The sequence below is a fragment of the Branchiostoma belcheri genome, unplaced genomic scaffold (genome assembly GCF_001625305.1).
Source record: "Branchiostoma belcheri isolate BF01 breed outbred unplaced genomic scaffold, Haploidv18h27 scaffold80, whole genome shotgun sequence".
NCBI lineage: Eukaryota > Metazoa > Chordata > Leptocardii > Amphioxiformes > Branchiostomatidae > Branchiostoma > Branchiostoma belcheri.
The window spans coordinates 1,516,297-1,538,252 of NW_017804465.1; the positions used below are offsets into that span (position 1 = coordinate 1,516,297).

Sequence of the window (21,956 nt, forward strand, 5' to 3'; positions counted from 1 at the left end):
GGCCGCAGCCAATGGAGCCGTCCAACAAAGGTGGGAGGGCGGGGCTATCGGACATATTGACCTACAGCGCATTCGGTAACCTGAACTAGAGGTCACAGACAAAAACCAGGCTAGAAGAGACAATGACAGCGGTTCTTAGCGAAGGATATCGCGTGGTAGAATGTTTGGGACCTTACCTTGATGGTGTCGAGCGGGTGTCCTGCGAAGACAAGACAAACCCCGCCAAAACCTCCGGCGATGAAGTCTTTTACCGGGTTAACGTCCGCCATGACAGCTGAGTAGTAGTGGAAGGCCCTTCAGCACCTTATATGGAGGACCCCGGAGTGAGAAAGATTAGCACTCCAAATATGACCTGCCCGAATTTTCCTCAATTGGTGACCCCTATTTAACCTAATAATGAGCTACAATGTTTTGCGTTCGCTGGAAAAAAAGGATTGAGTTGAGTTCAACTGAATTTGAGAGAGGAAGAAACCTATTTCTCCCCTATTTCATAGACTGAAACAGCCCTCAAGTGCTAATATTTTCAGAAAAGCTTCGATTTTGATTGAAAAATTCAGCTTGTGTGCTTAAGTGATGCGGGAACATTTTTTCTCCACACATAAAGTATTAAGTAAATAACGTTACTTAGATAAAGAAAGAAAATAAAAACCTCAAAGCAGATATAGGATTGGGTGCATGAAAAGTGCGTAATGACTGAAGGGCGAAAGGTGAATCAAACTTTTATAAAAGCGTAGGGATGCTTGACTAGCTATAAATTATTCTGGTGCTTCCGTTCTGTTAGAAGGAAGAAGACAAAGACAGAAATAAAAGCGTTAAAAGATTTACGCGTTGCCGGAGAGTCTTGTATTACACATGTATCATGTAATTCTTTTGACACCACACGTGCGTGCTACTGTATTATTTTCATGCCTTTTCAAAGTCACTGAGTGACATGGTTTCCTGCCAAAACTGAAAGCGAATGAACACCGTGTACAGCTGAAAGCACACCTATGCCCTACTTTCGGCCCTTCTATGTTACTGTCCGAGTTAGCCAAATGTTTAGCGGCTTTTCGCTAGCCTCTCTACCAGGCTTCAGAGGTGGCTATAAACTGAGCGGCAAATTGTGTTCCTTTATAGGAATTACTTCCCTGGCATGTTATCTGTCAATTTTGTCAATTGCTACTCTTTTCATCCTTCTCTGAAACGCGATAGAGGCTATATTTTCACTAGAAGCTTCTAGCATGACACAGCCAATCAAAGATGCCGTCTCTTCCGGCCTAGGGCGACAGAAAGTCACCAAAATTCATGACTCGTGACGTCATGCTACCGCTGCCAAACGCAAAAATAATGAACAATGTGATTAAAATAAAATTCACTGAACGCTCAATTTCATCACAATGAGATTGAGCGTATTCGACTTCAATATGAATGATATCTTTATTGCAAGTTTATTCCAACAATTCATACGTCAATGCTCGATGCGTCACAATAAACAATTATTCGCTTTCCATTTTTACGTTCTGCTGTGGTCAGTGATCAATGACGATCTCTATCATCATGGCGGAAGGCGGCGGGCCTCCCGAGCCGAAGGTTCAGAAAAGTCAGGTTTCCTCCGATTTAAAGAAGGAGCTGAAAAAGGGAGACACATGGTAAGGAGACAGGAATATATCCTGTCAAATTACAGTAAGATTTTGTCTTTGGGACGTCGTTGTTTTTAGTTACAGCCGAAAATTCCACGGGAGTCCTGAGCATGTCTCAAGTCAAAATGCCGGTTCGAAATGGAAAGTGTACCGGCGGAATTCGACTGCGGGGACATTTTTGCCTAAATTATTTACCTTCATATGATAACATCTCGCTAAGAACAATGTCACGGTAGTCGCAAGGGTATTTTTCTTCATTACGAATGTCTTCAAAGCGATCAAGGCTTGGTTTAGATGGAGGTACTACAAGCATGACAACGTCGGTTTTGGGATCCTTGGAAAACCCGGACGACATACTAAGCCATACGTCACGGAAAAAAGCGGAAATGACTGGTCATAACGCGTCCGTGGGAGGGTTTTGGGGCAGGCAGACGGCTTTGTCACGGACAGTGGAGCGGTCAAGTTCAAGGCGTTGTCATTTTTCCTCACGTCGGTCGGGAGTTTCCTGGTTTCGGGCGTGTTTGTTGCATAACACGTGACACCTACTGTACACCGGTGGCGGTTCACTGCTTTATCTCATTTGCTCCAAGCAGATGTTGGGGGTGAAAGATCGTAAAGTTTGCAGACAGCCAGACTTTTCTTACAACCACATTTCTGAGGATGGTACCCAGGCTAACAATAGGATGGCAGTCAGAAAATCCTGGCTGTCAGAAAAATCCCCTCCCCCCAAGATCCAATTTAGACTAACCTGAAACTGAAAGCCTGTGAGATATGTCCATATGCACAATATCGGTGATAGCAGGGTTGGACAAGTTTTTAAAAATCATCTTGCCCTATTGGGCAAGTACCTGGTCATTTCCGCTTGCCCGAACCAACTTTTTACTTGCCCAAAATATGCATTTTACTAGTAGAAAGGAAATTATTTTATTAATATAGAGTTTATAATGTTGGATGTTTTACATGTTTTTATCAAACTTTGAAACTTGGTCAAAATACTGCAGGGGCTATACTTTGCATTAAAAGAAATTGCTTGCCCAATCGGGCAAGTACAGGGGGATATTCACTTGCCCGAACAGTACTTTTACTTGCCCCGGGCAAGTGGGCAATGGGACTTGTCCAACCCTGGATAGATATCTTTACCAGATATTTTTTCTCGAAAAATTATGAGCACAGCATCTTGGCGTGAAGCCAAATTCAAACAATGACAAGCTAAGTTGCCTTTTTTGACCGTGGACTTATTTTTATCCGGTGTCTAATGACAGGACTGGTTGGCAGGCTTGGGCAATGTAAACATCCTGAAATAGACAATTCTACCAGCATCTTGACTTGTCAAGGAACACAGTGACAACTACACACACAGTCTTAACATTTCAGAATGTGTAGGTGTCACCTTGTGTTCATGTTACATAAGGTCTCCCATGTTGTTCTTGTTGGCACTAGCCCAAAGCATACCACATAATATGCTGCACCTTGCCAACTTTTACAGAATTCTCCTTGCACTGGAATCTGTCCTTACTGAAAAATGTTGTGTAGCAAAAGGACAATGTCATATTCAGGATAAAGAAAGGTTGAAATATTACATGTGTCAGCATATAAATGTACAATAATTTAAAGGTATTTCATATATTCAAGTTAAACCTGTACATAATACTAGTAGTAGTATACATTAGCCCTTCTAAAAGTACAATGTAGTAAAAAACAACACCCTTGTTACTCAGTTGTATCACTATAAAGTACAAAATGTATAATTGTGCAATTGCTCTATCACCATGGCCTGTACCAGTACTGGCAGTAGCTTGTAAAAACATTAAGATCTATCCATCTATAATCCAGGCATATAATGATATATGTATAACTTTTGTCTCTTCACACACAATCACAGGTACCTGGTTGATGCAAAGTGGTTCAAGCAGTGGAAGAAGTATGTTGGCTATGACTCCTGGGATATGTACGGTATGGGTGACCAGGCTACCTTCCCTGGGCCTATCGACAACGCTGCACTCTATAAAGGTTTGTATCTTACACACTTAAGTTAACCTTCAGCTTGCTAAGGTAGCCGTTTGGCACCAAATTTGTATTGGTTATGGGATTGGCAGCAGGGAAAAGGTTAAGTTAGAAACAGTACCTCAAGCAATGGGATATGATTTTGGTTGCTTGAGTAACTGTTTTTTGGCATTATCATATTACCTGGAATAATGCTGAATGCCTAACCTTCACCCACATTAAGTTAAAATGTTGGCTAAGGACAGACCAAGATGGAAGGAACAAGTCATGGCCTTATGTTAATCTCCTAGCAGATCATACGGTGGCTAAGCAGTATTTATTGGCCAGTGGAGTGTCCATTGGCCATTGGTGGCTAATGGACACTCCTCTGGCCGATGGATACTGCCTTGCCACCGTATGATCTGCTTGGAGATTAGCTTTATGTCTCACAAGTGATGAAGTGTATAAGTAAGTAAGTACAAATGTATGTTACAGCAATCCTACCTTGTGGAATGTTCCCACAGATTGAATGATAAGATAGTTATCGTTAGTCTTACTTAGAAGAAATTATGACACCCAAGAGGCCTACTAAAATATACATGAAGAAATGCTTTGGTAGAACCAGCTATAAGGAAATTTTTCAAGAATCAAGATGTTAGAGGTCATCTTTTCCTTGTTTCCTTTTTGCAGTGACTTACGATAACTGAAGAAAATATGTTTGAGTCTGGTTAGAATAACTGGTAAAATGGCTTAACCCCAAGTCTCTTTAAGTACACAGTTGGGTTAAGTCTTATATCTGGCTAATTCCAACTTCCAAGTTTGGTCTAAGATCACTCTCAGTACCAGTCTTCTTGCAGGTTGGCTTCTGACAGGCAACTATTCAGAACCCGAAACATGAGCCATCCTTATGAAGTGAGCTTGAACAGTAATTTCCAACACAGGAAAGTCCACTTACCCACGTATTTTACAGTACAATTTCTTATGTTGGAAATTACAGCATAAACTCACTTCATAATGACTTTTACCGGCACAGATGAACTTTCAACACGAGCTATCTTTACTGGTGCTGATTAGTGTAGCGTGTAGACTTCTGTAATCTGTGTCCAAATTTAGTGGTGCCTGAGGCTGGATGTGAACTCCATGACGAAGAGATGACACTTCCTCAGAAGTAACAAGAGCCAGCTGGCTGGCTATGTTAGTTTGTCAACTACTAATTAGACTCAACTCAAGTACTTCGTCTGTGTAATAATTTTCTCTAAATATTACATTTTGAAGGATGTTCTTTTTCTGGAACTGGCATGCCAAAGCATTCAAGTTTTGTTGTGTTGATGGCAAATAAATTTCGTATGTGATAAAAATTTGATCACACTGTCACTTGGACACTGTAGGCCCAATAAAGCTACATATACATGTAGTAGCACTTGAAGCCTAGCTTCACAAGGTAAGGTTTATTTATGTTTTTGTCATTCCAGTCATGTAAACTCTTGTATCTTGTTAAATTTTGTCTGATCTTGTCCTCTTCTCTCATGATGCCAATAAAAAGTGCCTGGCTTTGAATAATTCATGAATGAACAGAGGCTCAAACAAACAAACAAAATCCTTATGCCAAAAAAAAAAAATTAATGTCACTCAAGCAACTTGATTTGATTTTGGAAACAGTCAAACGTCAGTGACAAAACAAAATCCTTCCATGTTGTTACAGATCCTCAGACCCCTGACTCACAACACCTGAAGATAGATGAGCTGGACTAATGTGTTATCTGTTCAGTAGTTAAAATAGAAAATGTGTGAATGTTGATAATATGTTATTAATGTTAATAATATTGTTCTTACAGATCCCCTCATCTGATAGATGAGCTGGACTAAATGTGTTATCAGTATACGTAGTTAAAACAGAAAACATTCTGCTATTGCAGATATGCAGACCCCAGATTCCCAACACCTGAAATAAAACCTAGGTAGCATTGTCAGTTGAATATTTGTATTTGTATATCTCAGCAAGAAATCCTTCCATGTTATCATGAAAGTTCATCTGTGTTGGTAGTTATATGTTAGAGTTAAACATCGTCTACCAGATACCTTTCACCTAGTGTTGATGTCACACTTCAAAGAAGCTATGTGAAAAGTCTACTGAGGAAGACCAGAGTGACAATGGCTACCAGAGTGACTGGTCGAAAGCTCTAGGTGAGAGAACTTTTTTGTGTTGGTTAAAAAGTTTTAATTCCAAACATACTTCTGTGTTCTTACAGATCCGCAGACCCCCGACTCCCGGCACCTGAAGGAGCACCTGATTGATGAGCTGGACTACATGCTCCTGCCGACCGAGGCCTGGGACAAACTGGTCAGCTGGTACGGCATGGTCAACGGTCAGCAGCCCATCGCTCGCAAGGTAAGCATAGTTCTCACAAGGCTGTTCGAGTGTAGGGACCCCCTATGCTGTGACTTTGACCCCCTACACTGTGATTTAGCCCCCTACCCTAGGCCTGGTATTGCATGGTCAACGGTCAGCTGCCCATAGCTCACAAGGTAAGTATGCATCAGAGGGATTTTCTGATGTTGTATAGTACTAGAAATAGTACAGTTTAAAATTTCCAAACAACCTTAACTGATGTCTTTTCCAGCTTATGTGTTCTTCAATGGTGTGTTTTCTTCTTTTGCTTGCATAGTATACCATCTCATGATAATGTATACAAGAGTTCTATTCACACTGTCATTTCAGTAAAGGAACTAAGCCATAATGATGTGTTCTGCACTTGTTGAAACAGCCCCTGGCTGCAGTCTTTCTTCATTTTACTCCACAGTGTTTTCTCTGCGAGTAGCCTTGGCTCTCTCAGAGCTTCTTGACAGTTCTTACAGGCTTCCCATTCCTTTGTTGTTGAGGTCTGTCTTCAGGATGCTCAGTTGTAGGCATAATGGCACCATGTATGCATGTACAATGTGTCAAGCATGTTTTTTTTTTGTTTCTCAGGTTGTAGAACATGGGATGTTTGTGAAACACTGTAAGGTGGAGGTTTATCTGATGGAACTGAAGCTGTGTCAGAACGACAACTTAGACAACTGTGTGTCCCAACAGTTCAGCAAGGCAGACACCATCGGTGAGGACATGTTTGTTTGTTTGTTTGTTTGGTTGGTTGAACACAGTACACTGTATAGGATAAAGGTGAGTTACAGAGAATCCTGAGCTCCTATTGGACTGATTTTCAGAATGTTTCAAGTTAAAACTTTTGATCCAACACAGCAAAGTTCTCTCACCTAGAGCTTCAGACCAGTCACTCTGGTCTTCCTCAGTAGACTGACCCAGTGAGGCTTGTCACATGGCTTCTTTGAAGTATGACGTCAACCTTTCATAGCGATAAAGAATCCTGATCTACTATTGGTAGTTCTTGGAATGGTTCTCTCAAATTAGAGCTGTATGGCCCATAACTTGGCATAAGCTCTTGGGGAGGAGTCCCAATCAGCCCCTGACAGTGAGAGATTGTGTAACACAGGCTAGCGTACCACTTACACTGTTAGGGCATCTAAACAAATGTTAGCACTGCCATTAATAGCACCTTGCTCCTCCCTCCATCTAGACCCCATGTAGTGTTCTTTACATGTGGTAAGAATTTGTCAGGAAGGAATTAAGAAACAAGTACACTTCACTTGGTACAAAATGTACCACTGTCTCACAAACTACTAGTAATACTGTTGAGTGTTGAGTATGGGGAGAGAAACAAAGTTGAGGCATTTTCTATCACATTCTATATAAAGTACCTGTCTTATATCAATCATACCATTAAGGAAGGCTAGTTGGAATTCCAAAGAAGACTGTGTTTTCATTGTCACTGCTGCATATACAATGTAATATAGGCAGTTAAGTCTCCTAGGCGTCTGATATATTGTCATGTTTGACTTAAAATTACTGCCAGAGTGACTCATACTCATGTACATGTAACATGATTTTTGTGACTTTGCATATTATATTCAGTTTGGCATGAATATTTGATAAAAGTGGCTTAACAAACATCCATGATGAAGCTTATATGTCAAAGTTATATTAACCAGCCTGGGGACCTGAATGTTCGTTTTCTTATGTAATTGTAGACTTCATGATCTGTTTTCACAGCCCTTTGAATAAGTGTAACTATAAATATCAAGATGTATCGTACATGTAGCATGCAAATTTAATTTGCTCTTTAGTTTACTTGTGTCATTATTGTTTTATGGTTATACTGTAAATTATTCCATATATCTTGATGATATAACAATAACCTTTATTGTACATTCATGCCCTATTGGGCTAAGTACAGATACACAAATACATAAGTGCAACATGTAGCACATGTATCGTGTAGGCTAGTGAAATATAAGAGAAATATTGACAATGGTTTCTGAATAGTATTAGTGTTATCTGTACATCCTACATTTTGTGAGTTCTGAGTGGTGCAGGTAAAAATTGTCTGGTGCACCTTACCAGCATCAGTTCAGAAAAAGCCATTTTGAGCCCTGAATGGTGACCCAACTGTTTTCTTCTATATTTTGCAGACTACATAGAGAAGGAGATGCGAAAGCTGTTTGCGATCGGAGAAGACAAGGAGACGAGAGTGTGGAACAAGTACATGTCCAACACCTACGAGCACCTGAACAAACCGGAGAACACTGTACAGGATGCAGGACTGTACCAGGGACAGGTATGTACTGTTATAGTTGACAGTATATTACCAATTATTTCTCCTCATTACACTACATCAGGGCTCAAAATACCACCAGGTCCTGTATATGCAGGTTATTACAGATAAAATTGGACTTTTTTTATGTCTACAAGCACCAAACCTGCACTGCTCTACAGAAAAGGTATTTTGAACCCCGACATTCATTTTCTTTGTTGTTTACGCTCTTTAGAAAGTTAAGTTATAACTTTGTTATCTCTAACATTACAGATTCTGGTGATAGAGCAGCAAAATGAAGATGGAACATGGCCCAGAGGGAATGTAACCAATAAAAGGTGAGTATGAAACAAAGCAATAAGACTACATTCAAGATCAATCTCTCTCTCTCACTCACTCACTCACTCCCTCACTCACTCACTCACTCACTCACTCACTCACTCACTCACTCACTCACTCACTCACTCACTCACTCACTCACTCACTCACTCACTCACACTCACTGTCCGGTTTATCGTCTGTTGTTCCCCGTCTTCCGAGGGTTAGATGTGCTTGCACTATACATCTGGGGCTTACTATCTTACATTTATGATGAGTAGTATTATCGATAATAGTATAAGAGTAACAGTATCATCATGTATGGATGATTGGTCTCAGTTTTGGAATTGAAGTAGAAAGATACAGGCCAGTATGTAGGCAGATATAGAATCTGGACAGTTTATGATGACATTTTCCATTTTTTTTTCTTCAGTTCCAGCTCCAGCAGTGCCAGAAACATGGAGATGGGCACCTACTCCGCACCTGCAACTAGAAGGTGGGGAGGGTTCTGTCATTTCTGTCATGTCACTCTGGTCTCCGTGTGTTGCTGTTCTTTTGTCTTTTTCAGTTGCCTTTGCAAAGTTTTCCCTTACTTTCTACACAATTGTGACAAACAGCTTTGCCACGAAAATTGCTACTGTCTTACTGTTAGTCTTAGTTTTGCATTTCTGCTTTTTTGCTGTTTTATTTTTATTCCCTTTTGGAGATCTTTTCTGGCTTGTGTATATTTTCTTTCAATGCTCCTGTTTAGGTTTAGATGAGAGTGCTGTGGTGGAATTAAAATGTTATACTGGTACTCTTCTATGGCCTACAAAACAACTAGCAACAAGAGTCACCTGGAATCAGTACTTCTGAAAACTAAGTTAATTTTGGACCCAAATAAAGTCAAAATAATTCCAGTCAGATGCACAGTAGCATACATGATGTAGCCTGGTGTTTAAACCTATTCTAGCAGCCATAGTCTTTCATCTATTTACTGAGAGGATGAAAGAGACTCGGCAGTTAAATAGGTGTATTTATTTTATTTTATTCAGGCACATAGATTTGATAGATAAAAGATCTATTACATAACACATAAAACATAAAGAACATAATCACAAAATTGGGGTAACAAATACAAAATGTACAGTGGACATAAAATGAAAATGGCTAGCACACCAATAGAACCTATAACGTTAATGATAGATTTGGGCACCAGGCTACACACATTGTTACTTCATAAGCTCCCAGCCTAAGCCTGAGTCTTAATTATTCTGCCCCACCAGTGGAGAGGACAGTGAGGATAACGAGAACGAAGCCGGAAGCTCTAACGAGCCGACGCCCACAATCGGCACCCCCAAGTCTTCACCATATATCAAGTATAACATGCGATACGTGTGTCCCTAACAATGCAAGGATGACGTGATTTCACCAGCAATTTAGACTTACACATAGCATGTGCCCTCAAGTCCCTGTCCTAGCATAGCACGTTGGCAAAACGTACTGCACCTGTGCGAAACCCTGATTTTTCATGGCTTTTGTTGGATAGTTGATCACCGTTGCATCAGAATTTTGCCTTTTGCAGAGGATATCTTTTCCAACACAACATTTGGAAACTACCGATGGGTTGTTGACCTTATGTGCGTGAATATGGCCTTATATGAGACGTTCTGCCAATAAGCAATGCACAGTACATTACAGGTTTCGCGCACTGGTGCAGTACGTTCTGCCAACATGCTTCCTAGCATGGTCACAGTGTGTCCCAGAACTAAACATGACTGTGTGAACATGTAGAGACAACCTCAGCCTCAACTACAATACATGTATCGAACAGTGTGATTGTCCCTGGGTTTATTTCACAATGGAAAGCTTTAAGGCTATTCCTAGTTGTGATATTGATAATGTTCTGCTCTTATACAGTATAGGAACTGCATTCTTCTGTCCTGTTTATTTTCCATTAACTTGTAATGCTCTGCTTCTGTTCTTTTGCTCTGTCTAGTCTGTGTTGATGTGATAAACATTTTTCTTTGCAAGTTTTGTGTGGCATGTAATGTGTGTGTCTTATTGTAACTTCTGTCTTAATGTAACCCCTTGTTTGAAGGCTGCATAATTTACTGACCATGTTTTCACAGTTAGTAGAATATTCCTCAATCAGTGACGTTTTTATATCTGAGGTAAAAACACGTATCTCCAAATTTTCGATGTCTACTGTACATCTTGATCACGGAGTGACCTAGTCTTGCGAGAACTTGAGACTAGGTCGAGACTTGTCCAGATCTTCTGGGGTAAGAAAATTTGCAGGTACGTGTTTTTACCTTTATAAAAGTGTCACTGATTGAGGAATATTCTACTAACTGTGATACACATGTGACGGATGAATCTCTTCAACGATGTCTGTGTTTTCTCTGTGTTTTGTGGTGTTCACAGTGTGTTGTTCTCCCCCCATTCCAGTAGCTACAGCAGTACGTATGACTACAGCTCAGAGAGAGGGAGGGGCCAGGTACAGCCCGGACTGTGTGGACTCAGTAACCTAGGCAACACGTGCTTCATGAACTCAGCTTTACAAGTGAGTAGAATAAAATGGACTTTTTATTTTATTAGAATACAGTTAAACTTGTACAAATTACCTAAAGATATGCTACATCAATAGTATACGTAACATTACTTTTATAAATATAATTGTGAGGATTTTCATAAATTACATCTTATATCATCTTTTGCATTTTCCAGTGTTTGAGCAATGTACCAGTTCTCACAAGATACTTTCTAGGTGAGTACAACTAGTGTGTATTACTCTCCCCTCTAGGAACTAAACTACAGTTAAAATAACATTTTACACATTGGCAAATTAGCAATCAGTATGTATGTTGCTGTAGAATTGATGATTGGAGAAAATCTATTGTTTGCTTTTTCGGTTGTTTTTTTACAAGTTGTAACCAAAGTTAACATTTTCTTCTCCTTACAGAAAACCACTACCAGGAAGAACTGAACTCAGACAACCCACTGGGGATGAAGGGGGAGATAGCCAAGACTTATGCAGAGCTTATCAAACAAATCTGGTCGGGCAAATATAGTTACACCATACCAAGGAACTTTAAGGTAGGAACCAGTGTGCTTTGTAAGTTTGTATTTGTGTATTTTATGTAGTCAAAAGAGAGGAATGATCACTGTAAAAAAAATCGACTTCAACGTGTCAGCCAATTTTGGTGACCGTCTGTCACCTTCCTCAGGGCAATTCTGACTGGTTCACATTGCACTGCAGCACAGGTGTCGCTGATACAGCAGTCAGAATTGCCCTGAGGAAGGTGACAGATGGTCACCGAAACGTCAGTTGAGTAAAAGACTCGGCATCTTGTTTTATTTTCTCTCTTTCCAGACGGCAGTCGGTCGCTTCGCCCCCCAGTTCTCAGGTTACCAGCAGCAGGACTCCCATGAGCTGCTGGCCTTCCTGCTGGACGGTCTGCACGAGGATCTGAACCGGATCCGCAAGAAACCCTACGTGGAGCTCAGGGACGCTGACGGCAGGCCGGATGAGGTCAGTTTTGTCTCTTTAACATGTAACATCCATAGCAGGCTGCATTTCACAATACAGACAGCAGATGGCTGTTTTTTGATGCAAGAATGCACCTTATGCAGCAAGTTTAAACTGTAATTTCCAACACAAGAAATGGGACTCACCCAAATTTTCGACTGTACAACTGCAGGTCTTTGTCGAGGAATGAAACCAACACAGATGAACTTTCAAGATAAGAATGCCCCTGTTTTCTTATGGCATATCAATATCAATACGGCATGTCAATACACATGATATGCCATAACAAGGAAAAGGATTCTATTCAGTCAAATGTCAAAATCGTTGTTCTGTTATTTTCCAGGAAGTAGCGGACGAGGCGTGGAAGAACCACCGTCTGCGGAACGACTCGATCATCGTGGACACGTTCCACGGCCTGTTCAAGTCCACGCTGGTCTGCCCCGAGTGCTCCAAGATATCCATAACCTTCGACCCCTTCTGCTACCTGTCCCTGCCGCTGCCCATCAAGAAGGAGCGGTTCATCGAGGTGGTTCTGATCAGGATGGACCCTGCCGCTAAACCTATGCAGGTAAAACATCCCCTAACTCATCACTCATCTTACATCTTACCCTAACTTCATCCTTACTAACACTAACACTAACACATCGAAGTGGTTCTGATCAGGATGGACCCTGCCACTAAACCTATGCAGGTGCATGGCTTAAATGTTTTACCTGCACTTTCCATTTCAGTTCATGAAAAAATTGTTAAAATGTTCATAGCAGAACCATTTAAACCGTTACGAAGACAGTATGTACTTGAGAAAAAAGGTCAGATGAAAATTCATTGTCAACCTAATTTCTTAAGATTGTATCCAGTTACTTTCCTATCTCATCACCTGGATGCCTGCCCTTCATCAGCATAATTTGTTTTTGTTGTGTTTCCCTGCAGTACAAGTTATCTGTTCCAAAGATGGGAACCGTACAGGACCTGTGTGAAGCTCTGTCCAGGCTCACCAAAATATCTCCAGACAAGGTAAGATACCCTTCACTGTACCCTTCCTTTAGCCTGCTAAGGTAGCCTTTTGGCAGCAAGTTTGTATTGGTTATTGGAGATTTAACTTGATCTTTATCTGTGAAAGCAGATGCTGATGCTACCAAAAACACGCCATGAAATATATCCAGTTGCTTGAATCATATTTTGCATTATGTAATATAATGTTGTTACGAAAATGGCTTCATCAGGTTGGTAAAGTATAGGATACAAGAGTTTTCTTTTACACAACCAAACTATTTACCTTGCTGACGACATCGGCTACATATAGCAAGCGGCGAGAAGCAGAACTCCAGTCAGAAGCTCTGAGGAAGGTGTCTGATAGACACCGAAACGTCAACAAGTTTGGTTGTATAAAAGAAAACTCTTGTATCCAATGTTCTAGTCTGTTTTTTAACCATTTGCCACCCTGCTCCCCCCCAGATGGTGGTGACAGATGTGTACAACCATCGGTTCCACAAGGTGTTTGCCCCTGATGAAGGACTGTCCCACATCCTGGATAGGGATGACATCTATGTGTGAGTACAATGTACACACTCGGATTTATTTTACTGTGCTATCTTTCTTCAGTGATTGCGTAGTGTGTGTAGTCCAGTAGTGGGTGACCCTGCCTCTGGACCAAGAGGTTGGGAGTTTGAATCCCGGCTGTTGTCGCTCACCTGACATGCTTGCTACTGGAAAGAGTGTCAGTCCTGAGGACGGGACGTTAAGGCGTGGTCCACAATTCATTGTGCTTGTCGAAAAGAGCTAGGGGAATTTTCCTGGTACCATGTGCCTGTAAATACTGCATATAGCGCCTGTCTTCTCTGTCACAACCAGTGGAAGATTAGCTCTTCAGAGATTCTTAAAACTGGATCGAGAGTACTTTTTTTTTTAAACTTAAAGGTTAATCTTCAAGCAGATCCTTTGGTGGCAAGGCAGTATCCAAAAGGCCAGGCAGTGCCCAACCTTGGATCTGCTTGGAGATTAGTTCTAGTTGGCAAAGTTGTTATGATTGTTGAACAAATCTGAGTGTGATAATACACATGTGTAGAACTGTGTTTGATCTGTCCTTCCTGTCTGTAGGTACGAGGTACCAGTCAACACCTGTGACGATCCAGACACCCTCATCCTCCCTGTGTACATGAGGGAAAGAAAGTAAGTCGTGATAAAACTGTCAAGTTGTTATTCATTCTGCTTAGTTAATACACTAAAGTTACAGCATTGTTCTTCAGCCTGAGGGTAGACCAAGACAGATTAGGGGTGGATGATTTTGTTGGTGCATTTTTCTGTTGTTGTACAGAATCGCCATTTTTCTGACCTAAAAAATTAGATTATCTCTTCCAAATTCTTTTTGAAATTATTTTTTTATACATTTCTATACAACAGTCACCAATGGAAGATCAGTCCTAGACTAACCTTTTGTAGCTCACACTATTGTTATTCTTTTCTTTGTCATCTAGAATATGACGCTACTCTACAACTTAGAAAAACATAAAGAAAGGAAAAGGCAAACATTAATTAAGCTCGGAGAATTTCCCCAAAACAATTGAATGAACCTTTTTTTTACATCCATCCGTAAATACTTTCATGTCTTTTTACATCCATCTCTAAATACTTAAATTGATGTTTTTTTAGAGTGTTTGTGTAACATTGTGGGTTATGAGCTACTGAGCCTGAAATGAACAATGAACATTAACTTCATCCCTACTTGTTTCTGTTGCAGAGTAAGACAAAACCCTTCCTATAACTACAACAACGTGAGCACGGTGCTGTTCGGCACGCCGCTGCTGGTCCCCATCCCTCGCAAAAACACCACCTACGAGGACCTCTACAGAATCATGATCCAGAAAATGAGGTCAGCTTGGACTTGGTCTTTAACAATCTTAGATCTTAAATCTTCTGCTTATGATTTTTGTGTCAAAGATACAATGTGATACCAGTGCAAACCTCAACAGTATTTTACAGGTACTGTATAAGGTGCATGTGGTTGCAATGATGATTGTGATGAAACTGTGATGGGTAAGAGTGACGGGTATCATTTTAACTTGTGTAGTCCTGTGCTTAGCAACCTTACCAAGAGGTTGTGAGTTCAAATCCCAGCTGTTGTTGCCCACCTGCATGCTACTGGAAATGGTCCCAGTCTTTAATCCGTGGTCCACTGTTCATTGTGCTTGTCAAAGAGAGCTAAGGGAATTTTCCTGGTAGAACGAACCCGTAAAACGGTACTGTACATACCAGATGTCTTCTCTGTCACAACCAGTGAAAGAGCACAGTTGCTCTTCAGTGATCCAAACTGGATGAAGATCACTATTATATTTTATAATATTATATATTCCCCTTTTTTCATCTCTCTCCAGCCGGTACATCCAGGAGCCAGACAGTGGAGATGAGTGGTACGGGGAGGAGATCAAAAACTGTGTCAAGGACGGGGTCATAGGTCAGTGGAACATACCACTCACTCACCATACATGTAATGTTACATTTGATGAGTTGGTCAACTTTTCCTGTGGAGAAAGCCGTAAGAATTGTCTTGATGAGATGAACAGAACTAAATTACAGTAACTTTTAATTTACCAACTGCAAAAGAAACAGCTGCTGTTACTGTGTTAGTGTAAGGGGCATTTATGTGATTCTGTTACAGCACTAGTTTGCTGTTATATTGCTGTAGTGCAGCCAGCATTGTATGCATTATTTGTAATGTTAAGCAAGATGTTTCCCTGGCACTTCTTACACTACATTTTGATGCAATCATGCAATAGTGTTCCCTTCTCCATTTCTTATTAAACTCTAAACTTGGAGTCTGGGTACTCAGCAAGATTCATGTGTTATGAACATGTCTGCCTTATTCAGTGACCAACCAGTGAATGTCATGTACATTATTTTGTACATTATGTAAACTTGCTGACGTAAGTGATGCTGCACATATGCTCTGCACACAACTTTACCAAATGCAAATTACATAAAATTTCTTGCTGACTGTAATTAAAATTAACTCAACCCACAATTAATAGACCCAAGAGCTCAATATATATCTTGCAATTACATCACTCTATGGTGTAACGTGTGGAGGCTCTTGGTACTTGACACAAATGGTTCAAATCTTACAGTCTGGTCTTACACAGCCTGTACATGCTTTACAAAACTGGCGGGCTTGTTGAATTTGGTTTACAAAACAAAACAAAAGCAAAACAAATAAAACTTTATTGCACAACAATTGCACAATAAAAACAAGACAAGTTGGTCACTGAAAAAGCTGACGTGCGATGACCAAGTTCTTGTGAGGACTTTGACTCCAGGTAGAGAGTTTAATGAGAATTGTCTGTTCCCCAGAGTCCAGCGTCAACATCCATTCTCTCAGCCCCTACTCCTTTTCATGTCATTTTTCCCTTTTTGTACCAGGTAAACATGTTCACAATGTTGTGTGGCTGAAGCATGGTACAGCTAACTCAGGAATAACCCATATAGATTTACATGGATTACATTAAAAAAAATTTTATGCAGTGACTTTGGAGCAGCTCACCTCTTGAATCTGCCTAACAGTCTTTGAAGTTTTCAAAGAAATTAATGGAATTACCAGGGTAAACTAAACCAGAGTGGTGTTACTGTGTTAGACTATAGTATAGTATGTGATACCCTGCATCAATTCAGCCGTATACAGGCTGCGACTGCACGGGTACTGTTTGGACAATAAAAAAACCATTTATTTAAAAAAAAACATTTATTTATTTAGTATAAGACTTAGTGATACAAAAAATATTTATTTCATCAAAATTCAACATAATTCTAAGGCTGGAAAATGGGAAACACAAAGATACATCCTTGACAGAATTCCATCTTTGCTAAGTCAGCACTATTTTTGATTTGAGAAACTTTTAAAAGTACAGTATACCTGTAGGCTTCTGGAGGTTTGTTTATTCGTATCATCATTGACCACATGTTACTTTGTCAAATTGTACAGGTACAAGTTACTGCAACACAGATCAATGTACATGTAGAGGAGCTGACTAATCTGTTATGCCTTAGAAGAAGTAGGTGTTTACCTATTGTTTGTTGTTCCCCAGGAGATGATGACATGAAGAATGATAACCTAGACGGGGAGGGTTAGGGTAAGGGTTAGTGTTAGGGTTAGTGTGTAGGATGTACAGGTGTTGATGTACAGTGTGTTGTTCCCCAGGAGATGATGACATGAAGAACGACAACCTAGACGGGGAGGCGGAGTCTGAGGAGGACAGTTGCCAGGGCAACGAGTCGCTCATGAACGACAACAGCATGTCTGATGACGAGGTCAACTGTGATAACAGGTCAGACTTCTTAGAGTTCTGGGATCATCTGATAGTATACATCTTCTATGTTATGATCAGAAAAGACAAGAAGTAGTCATACCTTTAGAGTACCAAGGATTGAGGTGTTCAAAAATTCAACTGTTGCAGAGTGGAGCTCACTGTCACCAAGTACAGTAGGGGTATTATAATTAGATAGCTTTCAACAATGTTAAGAGTTAGATGTTCAAGGGTTAGGTGTAACAAGTTCGGTGTATTGTAGCCAGCTGCTGCCGAGCTGCGTGCCTTTGAGTCTGGTGGATTATATCGATACAGATCCAGATCTTGCACCCTAACCCTTTGCCTTTATATGTACCTCTTTTATGTTATGACCTTGCACTCTGACCTTTTGCCTTTGATTTCTTCTGTGTCATGACCTTGCACTCTGACCTTTTACCTTCGCCCCAGGCCACACAGGATGTTCACCTTTCACCTGGTGAACTCGTACGGCAGTGCGGAGATAGAACATATACGTGATGACGACAGGCCCATCAAGTTTACAAGTAAGGCACTTCCAGAGAGATACATGTAGTCTTCACACCCTCAAAAAACAACAAAGTTTCAGTTTCTTACACCTCTCAAATTTCAGTAAAATATTGCAGGAAAACAATGTGTTTTTGTAGTCATCAACTGTGGTCTGTATCTGTTGTAGATTCCAGTGTACACACACCAATTCCTCTGCAGCAGGGGTCCATCGTAGTGTGGCTCAAAAATGTTACAAAAACACTCTATCTAAATTATTTCCCTGACGTTTTTCTTACTGAAATTTGAGAGGTTTAAGAAACTGAAACTGTTGTTTTTATATATAGCAATAGAGATATCATTAAATCCCCTACTTGAGAATGTGCAGTATCAAATTGAGACCCAAAAGAAACTAGGGTGTTTTCCCTTAATGTGCATGTAAGATGCACATGATGGATGTAAGGGATCTTCACCAGAGCACCTTTATGTCAATGCCACTTTAATAAGGGATCTTTACCAGTGTACCTGTTCCACTTGTGTTTCAGATCGTTCCTATTTAGCCCTTGACTGGGACCCCAAAGCCAAGGAGAAATACTACGATGAGAAGCAAGCAGAGGTAAGGATGGCCAATTTTTGTCAGATTGCAGAGATATTCCATAGTATAGCCACAAATCTGTTTGCTTACATGCTTGTTTGTCTTGTTTGTTTGTTTACTTCAGGAGTTGGATGTAGATGAGATAATGTTTGTTTGTTAAACTTTGTTAACTTCAGGAGTTAGATGTTGACGAGACGGTAAACGCCACCCCCATGAGGAAACGTCAGGTGATCAGTCTGAAGGACTGCATCCAGCTCTTCCTGGTCAAGGAAAAACTCGGGGCAGACGACCCATGGTGAGTTTGGAAACAGCACGTCAGCAGAACGTACTGTTTCTGTGAAAAAGCCTGATTTTTCACGGTTTTCCTTGGATTTTTGGTCAATGTTGCATCAGAATTTTGCCTGTTGCAGAGGATATTTTTTTTTTTGACTTAACATTTGGAAACTACAGACGAGATGTTAACCTTATATGCATGAATACAACCTTATACAAGACGTTCTGCTGAAGTGCTATGCATAACACATTATGTGTTTCGCACAGGTGCAGTACGTTCTGGTGTGCTAGTGGAAACCTGCTTGTACAGTCTCAGGCACTATCCAGTGTATTAAAACTTTATTGTAATGACCCGTGGTGAGTGTGGATCTCAGGCTGGGGTAGACTATCTGTCGTAATCTGCATAATGTTATTCTGATGGCCCATGATGAGTTGATACCCTGCAGCCTTAGACAGGGATAGACTACTAGTATCTGTGGCAAGGTGGTCTGTGGTTAGAATTGTTAACTCTAACCACAGTCCTAAAGGTTCTGGGTTCAAATCCATTGCAGGCCCCAATGTTGTGTCCTTTAGAAGGCACGTCACGCTCGACTCGTGAAAATTGCTAGTACCTAGATTCGGTTCGAGTTGTCTTCTTGGATGGGATTTAAAGCTGCACCTTGAAGAACACACTGCACAAAAAGAGTATGGGCGCTTACTACTAGTACTGTGACTGTACTGTGGATCGAACCTTACAGTCCAGTCTTCACAGTTTTGTACTGTAAGTACAAGTTGTGTGTTTTATGCTGAAGAACTGTGGTTTTTGTTCTAGGTACATGTACTGTCCCAGCTGTATGAAACATACATAGGAAATAAGGAAGTTTTTCAGAACTGTTTTTTGTTCCAGGTACTGTCCGAGCTGTAAGAAGCACCAGCAGGCCACTAAGAAGTTTGACCTGTGGTCCCTCCCGAAGATCCTGGTCATTCACCTGAAACGTTTCTCCTACAACCGCTACTGGAGGGACAAACTGGACACCATGGTCGAGTTTCCTACCAGGTCAGTATTAGTTTAACTCTAACCCTGACCCTGACCCTACAACCGCTACTGGAGGGACAAACTGGACACTATGGTCGAATTTCCTACCAGGTCAGTATTAGTTTAACTCTAACCCTAACCCCTTACCCTGACCCAACTTAGACGCTAACCCTAACCCTACAACCGCTACTGGAGGGACAAACTGGACACCATGGTCGAGTTTCCAACCAGGTCAGTACCAGTTTAACTCTACCCTGACCCAACCCAAACCCAGGCCCTGACCCTAACACTGACCCTGACCCTAACCCTGACCCTAAATGTACAACTGCTACTGGAGGAACAAACTGGACACCATGGTCGAGTTTCCAACCAGGTCAGTACCAGTTTAACTCTACCCTGACCCAACCCAAACCCAGGCCCTGACCCTAACACTGACCCTGACCCTAACCCTGACCCTAACCCTGACCCTCTACTGGAGGGACAAACTGGACACTATGGTCGAGTTTCGTACTAGGTAAGTTTTAGTATTCCTTTGTGACAGCTCCAAGAAAGTCTACATGTATTCTGAGCACATGCTATAGGGTAGACTTACAATACTGATGCAACATTCGATAAAATTCAAAAGCAGAAAAAATTACACATTCCGTATCCAATTTATTCATTACTTAGCCCACTACAATGTTAGAGACTTCTTAAATTTTGTAGATTGAAACTTTAGTCATTATGCTTTTTAAAAAATGTTGAGTAGGCAACATCGAATTAATAATTGTATTGTACAGTGAAATGTAACTTTTAACTCAAATGCAGTCAAATGAAATTTCTGTTTTCGCACACTTAACCTTTGACCCTCCTTTGTTCCCACAGAGACCTGGACATGTCAGAGTTCATCATCAATGACGGGCATGGCTACGCGACCTATGACCTCATAGGAGTGTCCAACCACTATGGAGGCATGGGAGGGGGGCACTGTAAGTATGATGGATTCTGGAGTGCAATACATTTCCTTCTGTCTTTCTCTCTATTTTGTAGGGATGAGATGTTACGCTGATTCCAAAATGTGAGTTTCTCAAGATTAGTTTAAGGCACAGCAACAACAACCATATCATCTGTTTTAGACTGTGAGACTGTAGTTTAAATGCATGACATTGTATTCCTTTCTCTTTTGTCATTCTCAACTGAGGTGAAGCAAATACAACTTATGCAGCCTTGCCATGGCTCGCGTTTTAAGCCAAGCACACCTGGTCACCCCAACTCTTCTCGAAGTGTATGTACTTCAATGTGCAGAGCTCTAATGTCATAAGCCCCCTCATACATGTATTCCCTAGTTCATATGTGTTTGCTATCTCCCCACCCCCAGACACAGCCTATGGTAAGAGCAGGGAGGACCATCAGTGGTACACCCAGAGACAGCCTACATGTATATTCCCTGGTTAACATGTGTTTGCTATCCCCCAGACACAGCCTATGGTAAGAGCAGGGAGGACCATCAGTGGTACTACTTTGATGACAGCAGCGTTTCTCCTGCCTCGGAAGACCAGTGTGTGGTGAGTTCACTAAAACCTATTCCTATATAGCAAGTATACATTGTGTGCTTTATGTCCTTGGTCTTTAGTGGGATGATTGTCATAGTTAGCTATAGATCCTAGTGCCGTACTTGGTGAAAAATAAATGATCTTTGCCTCTTGTGCTTGCTTTCCAATAAGTTTGATGTAGTTTACATGAGTCATTCCCTGTCCTTGGTGCTGAACAATGTGTTTTGGTAACTCTCCTTGGTGCTGAATGACATTCACATAATGTGGCATCTGGTTCATATTGAATTTTGCAAATTTCAGCTCCAGTAACCCTTTTATTTTCAACCTTCTTATTCAGACACTGGCTACCTGCTAACCTCTCTAACCCTCCTGTGTTTTACCCTCCCCAGTCCAAAGCGGCGTACGTGCTGTTCTATGAGCTGAAGGGCTCAAGATGCGAGCGCAGCGAGAAGCAGACGGCGCAGGCCAACCGGAAATCCGCCGCCGCCACACAGTCCTCCGCGAACTGCACCGAGGACAACGGAACAACCAGCAGCGGGGAGGACGACTCCATGGAGATCAACTGACCTTTCACCCTCTGACCTTTCAACTCTGCCCCCTGAACTTTGACTCCTGCACGGAAGACAACAGAACAACCAACAGTTGTACAGGACAACTCCATGGAGATCA

General features: G+C 41.2%; 1 protein-coding gene across 2 annotated transcripts; it reads left to right on the plus strand.

Annotated features, from left to right (window-relative positions):
• The first annotated feature begins 1,501 nt into the window (after positions 1-1,501).
• LOC109486520 (ubiquitin carboxyl-terminal hydrolase 15-like) lies at positions 1,502-21,956 on the plus strand. 2 transcript variants are annotated; one of them, XM_019790354.1, is made up of 26 exons: positions 1,502-1,628; positions 3,502-3,629; positions 5,852-5,991; positions 6,571-6,697; positions 8,127-8,272; positions 8,522-8,586; positions 9,000-9,062; positions 9,832-9,924; positions 10,997-11,111; positions 11,276-11,315; positions 11,511-11,644; positions 11,922-12,080; positions 12,421-12,645; positions 13,008-13,091; positions 13,533-13,627; positions 14,175-14,246; positions 14,815-14,946; positions 15,449-15,528; positions 17,266-17,392; positions 17,819-17,913; positions 18,418-18,488; positions 18,644-18,762; positions 19,627-19,776; positions 20,620-20,723; positions 21,211-21,299; positions 21,677-21,956. In XM_019790354.1, the coding sequence occupies exons 1-26, from the start codon at positions 1,519-1,521 to the stop codon at positions 21,851-21,853; spliced, it is 2,940 nt and encodes a 979-aa protein (XP_019645913.1). In that variant the 5' UTR covers positions 1,502-1,518; the 3' UTR covers positions 21,854-21,956. The 2 variants fall into 2 exon arrangements, with proteins under 2 accessions (XP_019645913.1, XP_019645914.1); XM_019790355.1 differs by lacking the exon at positions 9,832-9,924 and having other exon boundaries at positions 1,519-1,628; positions 21,677-21,955.